At 54.6% G+C, this 6,174-nt stretch overlaps 2 protein-coding genes across 2 annotated transcripts; one reads left to right on the top strand and one right to left on the bottom strand.

The window, feature by feature from the left end:
- Positions 1-985: 985 nt before the first annotated feature.
- DICSQDRAFT_73485 (uncharacterized protein) lies at positions 986-2,660 on the bottom strand (the record flags this gene model as incomplete). The annotated part of the gene is made up of 3 exons (XM_007371636.1): positions 986-1,337; positions 1,402-2,326; positions 2,375-2,660. Coding segments are annotated over 3 exons (1,563 nt in total), but the record flags the coding sequence as incomplete, so codon positions are not given.
- Positions 2,661-3,128: 468 nt separating this feature from the next.
- On the top strand, positions 3,129-4,759 carry DICSQDRAFT_73487 (uncharacterized protein; the record flags this gene model as incomplete). The annotated part of the gene is made up of 2 exons (XM_007371635.1): positions 3,129-3,743; positions 4,316-4,759. The coding sequence occupies 2 exons, from the start codon at positions 3,129-3,131 to the stop codon at positions 4,757-4,759; spliced, it is 1,059 nt and encodes a 352-aa protein (XP_007371697.1).
- Between the last annotated feature and the right edge of the window lie 1,415 nt (positions 4,760-6,174).

Raw genomic sequence — 6,174 nt, 5'->3', positions numbered from 1 at the left:
CGTAGGCGAGCGGTGAGGAGCCGAAAGGGGAGAAGAGAGGGTGAGAGGGATAAACGTATCAGAAAACTCGACGGGGGCAGAGCGGCGGCCGGCACAGAGGCACGAGACCGACGAAAGCTAGTCTTCACGCAGATGGCGACAGACTAGTCCCAATGACCAAGTTATACATTAGCACTCGAAGGGAAGTACAACGCTATGGTCACTCACCTAGTCCCAATGACCAAGAGGTCGAGATGGGGACTAGGGAGCGCCTAAGGGGGTCCTTATATACTCGAGGGGCTGCTTAGCAACCAAAGACAAAGCGCGAGAGCGAGGCAGTGAAGATGACAAAGGAAGAACAAAGGGCGAGAAAGAAAAGGCAAGAGCATGGTGATCACGGGAGCGGAGCATGTGGCAGTGGGAACGTATCTACAGTGTCCAAACTGGGATGGGCTAAGAAAGGAAATGGTCCGAAAATGGAAGGTGGGCGTCAAGGGGAGGGGAATGGGCGGCAAAAAGGGGCGTCTGTCCAACGTCCGTGACAATCAGTGGCCTGCAGCAACTCTTGCATCAGAATGGTCCGAGCATTGGCATTGGCTGGAGAGGACGAGACTGAGTGATCAGCCCTAACCCTAACTGGGTCAGGTGTCAGAGAAGCTAGATCGGCTGAGATCTGGGTGGCGCCCATAGCTATTTCTGGCTCAGCCAGCCAAGAGTCATCCATATTCGAGGCAGTGCTGTCCAGAGAGTTGTCTAGATCAGAGATATCGCCATGAGAATCCCCAGAGTCAGCCAGCATAGAACCCAGCAAGTCACTTTCAAAGCTAGTGAGTGAGAGACCGTCAGCAGCAGCCGGAAGGGAGTCCGAGGGAGTAGGTTGCATAGCCACAGGGAGGACAGGCTCTACCGGAGAGACCGGGGCGTCTAAATTCCTAGAACGGGCATGTGGAGCGGTCTGGAGGAAGGCACGCTGCTCCTGGAGGGTTCGCATGTTCTCACGCCGAAAGAAGAAGTCTGGGATCACGGCAGTGACGAGAACAATAATCCAAATGTCCAAACGGGGAAGGCGCCCACCATGCGTGTGATCTGCAAAGTAGTCGCCTTTGAGATGGTTGTTGTGACTCTCCAAATGGTTTGTGGTCCGTGGGACCTCTTCTGGTGTAACGCCAAGAGTAGCCGCTGCATCGAGGACGCCAGCCCGAGACCACTGTTTCCAGTATTCCTCTGTTGCGAGAAAACTTGACAGATATTTCAGGAACTTGATTCCCGCGGCTCCGCGCTTCTTCTCTGATCCGGCCCGGCGGCTGTGCAGCGCCCTAAAGAAGGCTTCCTCCTCTTTGAAGGCTGCCTGTGCATTGCTATAGTCGACGCAGGCTGTCATATCGGTTAAAACAATTGCTTAATCCCTAAAGCAGGACTTACAGTCGCATGCAAAACCGTGCAAGCCGGGTGCGGACTTCCATCCTTTCATCCCCTTTTGGAAGGGGACCGAGGGAGCGGTTCAGGGCGTTCCGCCAGGCCTGCCAAGTATGGAAGAGACAAAGAAGAAGCTTGATGTCTGGCCAGACTGATGTCATCGCATGGCGCTCCTTGATGTCATTGTCGCTGACAGCGACTTGGGGCTGGAACTGAACCCCCTCCGGATTGGTCCCCATAGCTGTGCTCCAGTGTGATAGAAGCTGGGTGAGAAGATGTTTGTTGTAGTCTGCATGGACACCGCGCTCCGATGTCTCCTCTTTGGCTGAGAAGAGGATATAGGCAACTGGAATGCCTTTATAGGCCTCGTCAATGACCATAACAATCCAGACATTAGCGCGTGCCGAAGAGAAGCCAAATGTTAGATCGACGAGAATGATCTTCCCATGCCCATAGCGCCAGGCACAGGCCTGTTGATCCGGAGTTGATAAGATCAAGATGAATCGATCAGATTGACCCTGGACAAAAGGTTGATAAAACAGGCAGGCATCAGCAAGTTCTGATGAAGGAGGGTTAGGGTTGGTCTGTCGGAACCAGGCATCAATGTTCTCGTGTGGTCTAGAACATTGTCTGATTCCCATTTCGAGCTTGAGGCTGCGATAGATAGAGGAGGTGTCATGAGGAAGGTAGATGTACCGGTAGTACGGGTCCCATGCCGCTTTGATCGGAGGATGACGAATCTGTGCCCAAGCATTGGCCTGGGTATAAACCGATGGTCCAGACACCCCTTTTCGAAGCAAGGAGCCCGCATATTGCCGGATATCTGGATGGAGGGGAAACCGGACATCGCGAACTGCTGTTATGGCCGCCTCACAATCTTCTGAGTGTTTGAAGAGGCCCCAAAACTCGTTGAAGGCGATAAGTGTGCGGGCTAGTGTTAAGTGAGATCAAATATCATTCTTACAGAATTGCCACGCACGAGTTTGGGCGTCAAAAGTTGCAACAACACGGACAAAGGCATTGCAGCCGAGATTGTCCCACGGCATCTGGCGCTTCTTGGTGACCCTGGCACCGGCAGCATGGTCAGAGCCGCATATACACTGAAAAATGTATGTTGTGCGTATATATCCGGAAGTAGTCAAGGGCACGGCTTTTGAGAAGCGGATGGACCACTTTGATGACACATCCCGATTGTATATGCTTGGTAAGTGGAGACCGAGGTTGTCAAAGAAATCAAGGGCACGGCCTGGTGACTTATGATGCATATATTACATAAAAGAATAAAGTAATACATGCCTTGATCATCTGCATCATTCCGATGTCTGTGGGAAACAAGCTGACCAGCATCACAGATTCCCTGCAGGGCCGTACGGTGCTCTTCCGAGAGAAGGAGTTGAGTAGGGATTGTCTTAAGGTTTGATTGTCGAAGTGTGGGCGCTTGCGAGAGTTTTTGTTGTAAGTCTGTTGCCAGATCGCTAGGGTCGGCCATACTGATGGTACAGAACAGAGCTCAGGGTCACAAAGCGTTCAATATGATTTTCATGGACCCTGGAAGTATGTTTCTTCACAATCTTCACGCATGACATCATTCGACGGACGCGTCGACGGACACGTCTGAGGCTGACATTCACTCTCTGCTCTAAGAACATGTAGCTAATTTGAGCGCCGACACTCAAGCCTTCGGGAGTGCGAGTTCAAATTTCCTCCAGTCGATGACCCTCCTCACTCAGTCCATGGCACAGCTGGCCAACTCGACCACCGGAGCCAACAGTCTGAAGGCTGTCCAGAAGCCCTCCCCCTTCAAAGGTGAACAAGGAGGTGAGGCACGGTGTTTCCTGGCCGCATTCACCCTTTGGGCCATGTCCCAAGGTTTGACACTCAACCACATCGATGCCATGGGCAACGCGATCGGTGCGCACGACGACCAGTGGATTTGGGCGGTCCTCTCGTTCATGCAGGACAGTGCGGCTCTCTGGGCCACTCCGGCGATGGAGGAGATCACGCAGGGCACCACCCCATTCAAAGGCTCGTGGACAGAATTTCGCACCCAGTTTAAGGCCCGTTTTGAAACCGTGGATGAGGCCGTGGACGCAAAGGAACGTCTCCGTACGCTATGGCAAGGCACCATGACTGTTCCGGAGTACGCCGCACGGTTCAATGAGGTCTCCACCCGCACCGGCTACTCCAAGGCAGACCTCCGCGACCGCTTTTACGAACACCTTGCGGACTCCATCAAGGACGAGCTGGTGCACACGGCAAGGCCAATTGCGTCCCTGGAAGATCTCATCACCATCTCCTCGGACATTGATGTCCGTGTCCGCCAACGCTGTTGTCACAGCCGACGAGCTGTGCCACCAGACAAACAAAGACAAGCTTACTTGTGAAGGGGTTGGTGCTGGGGAGCGAAGCAACCACAAGTGACACAGCAAGAGGTGAGGTAAGCAAGTAGATTCCCTAGACTAGAAGGGGCAGTGAAGAGGTAGGGCTGCTAGCTACCTACAAAGGAGATGGGGGATCGACGAGAAGATCAAGTCTGAGGTTCTCTGCCTCAGACCCCCTACTATTTATACAAATACAGTGGTGCACAGACCAGGTCCCTATTGTCCCTTGCTTGGTCAGAGTCCGCTGACTCATACCCTGCCTCCTGACCTGTCACATGACATCCTCATGACTAACACCTGAGTCATGCTAAGTCCGGGCCTCCTCCGATGAGTAAGCCCCCCTGCTGACATGTGAGTCACCTGCCAGTGAGTGAGGCTGGGCGCTCCCGGACCCCACGAGGTCCTGGGTTCGATCCTGGCTCCTCCACTTTCCGATACGAGTTGTCCGTGGTCAAGGTGAGCGTCTGTCCTGGTTCACATGACCCCCAGGTCACGTGGCACAAGAAAACTGTGACAGCTGTGCCGAACAAGAACGTCAGCGCAGACGCACCATGACCACCGCCACTGCCACCAAACCAACAGCCCCGCTGCACACCACACCCTTCACATCGCCGACCAGAAACCCGAACGCGATGGACATTGACGCCACTTGCACGCGCGAAGAGTTCAACCGCCTCATGCGCGGCAAGTGCTACAGTTGCGGGTCTACGGTGCACGTCAAGAAGGACGGGGGCCACGACCAGGACGTCTGTAACTACTGTTGCCGTGTAGGGCACCGCGAGACGGTATGCATGGACAAGTTCCTGAAGAAGCCCCGATCGCAGAAGCTCGCTGCAACGGAGGAGGGACCCGAGGAACCCCAGGTCGCAGCGTCGACGTCGTCGTCCACAGACGCTGGAGCGACCAACACCCTCATCGCCCAGCTCATGGAGCAGCAGAAGGCCCTCACGGATCAGCTTGCTTCCCTCCAGAAGTCTTTTTAGAGCAGGCGCGTGGGAAAGCTGCCGCAGCGGCGCCCTCTGGTACGACTACGGACTCTTCGCCCCCCCAGATCCCTGACCCCTGCCTGTACGATAGTGTTAGTTCGTGTATCATTCCCGAATTAAACCCGTCTAGCTCGCATTTCCGCGTCAGTGTGATACTTAAAGGCAGAAACCGTAGTGTACGTTCCGCAGCTATGATAGACAGTGGGGCAACAGCCCTTTTCATCAGCCACCGTTTCGTAAAGAAGAACAATGTTTATTTACATAGGCTGGCTAGAGACATTCCCCTCTACAACATCGATGGCTCCAAGAACAGTGCAGGCAGCATATCCCATTACGTTAGATTACAAGTACTTATGGGCGACTACACGGAATGGCTCGAGTTCCTAGTTACAGATCTGGGCCCCGAAGACGTCGTATTAGGTTTACCTTGGCTTCGTAGGGTCAATCCGGACATTGACTGGCAGGAAGGCACCATGGAGGTTGGTGCGGAGGAAACAGAGGCTGAGACGGAATGGAAACCCGGTATTGAGCGGATTGCCGCCAACCGGGTGCAGCGAAGGAAGTGGTGGAAGGCCAAGGTTCTGGAGGACACGACCGAGGAGTTATGGTGCGCCGCCGGGTACACCTACTCCACGGAGCTCGCGCAGAAGGCCAACCAAGGCAAGCCCAAACGCACGTTCGAGGAGATCGTTCCAGAGGAGTACCGACAATACTCGAAGGTCTTCTCTGAGACCGAATCAGAACGCCTCCCGGAACACAAGCCGTACGACCATGCCATCGACCTCAAACCCGACGCCCCAGAAACTCTACGCTCCAAGGCCTACCCGATGTCGCCCAACGAGCAGGAGGAAGTCGACCGGTTCCTCGAGGAAAACCTTCGGAAAGGCTACATTGTCCCCTCCAAGTCCCCGATGGCGTCCCCGGTCTTCTTCGTGAAGAAGAAGGATGGCAAGCTCCGTCTAGTCCAGGACTATCGCAAGCTCAACGAGATCACGGTGAAGAATCGGTACCCTCTTCCCCTCGCATCGGACATCATCAGTCGCCTGCGTCAGGCCAAGTACTTCACCAAGTTTGAAGTCCGTTGGGGCTACCACAACGTCCGCATCAAGGAGGGTGATGAGTGGAAGGCTGCGTTTACAGTCCATGATCGAGATCTATTTGAGCCGTGGGTCATGCTGTTCGGACTCACCAACTCCCCTGCCACGTTCCAAGCTCTAATGAACTCGATCTTCACTGACCTGATCGCTGCAGGAAAGGTCGCTGTCTACCTCGATGACATCCTCATCTTCAGCACCACCCTCGAAGAGCACCGTGCTGTTGTTGGAATCCTGGCGTCAAGATGGCAAGCTCGCGGAACGAGCGCCACAGGTCCCGCCCCCCGACGGATATCCGCCGCCTACTCTACCCTACTT

The sequence above is a fragment of the Dichomitus squalens genome (assembly GCF_000275845.1).
Source record: "Dichomitus squalens LYAD-421 SS1 unplaced genomic scaffold DICSQscaffold_146, whole genome shotgun sequence".
Taxonomy (NCBI): Eukaryota; Fungi; Basidiomycota; class Agaricomycetes; order Polyporales; family Polyporaceae; genus Dichomitus; species Dichomitus squalens.
The sequence above is the reverse complement of the archived record's forward strand: the minus strand, read 5'-3'. Positions and strand labels throughout refer to the sequence as shown.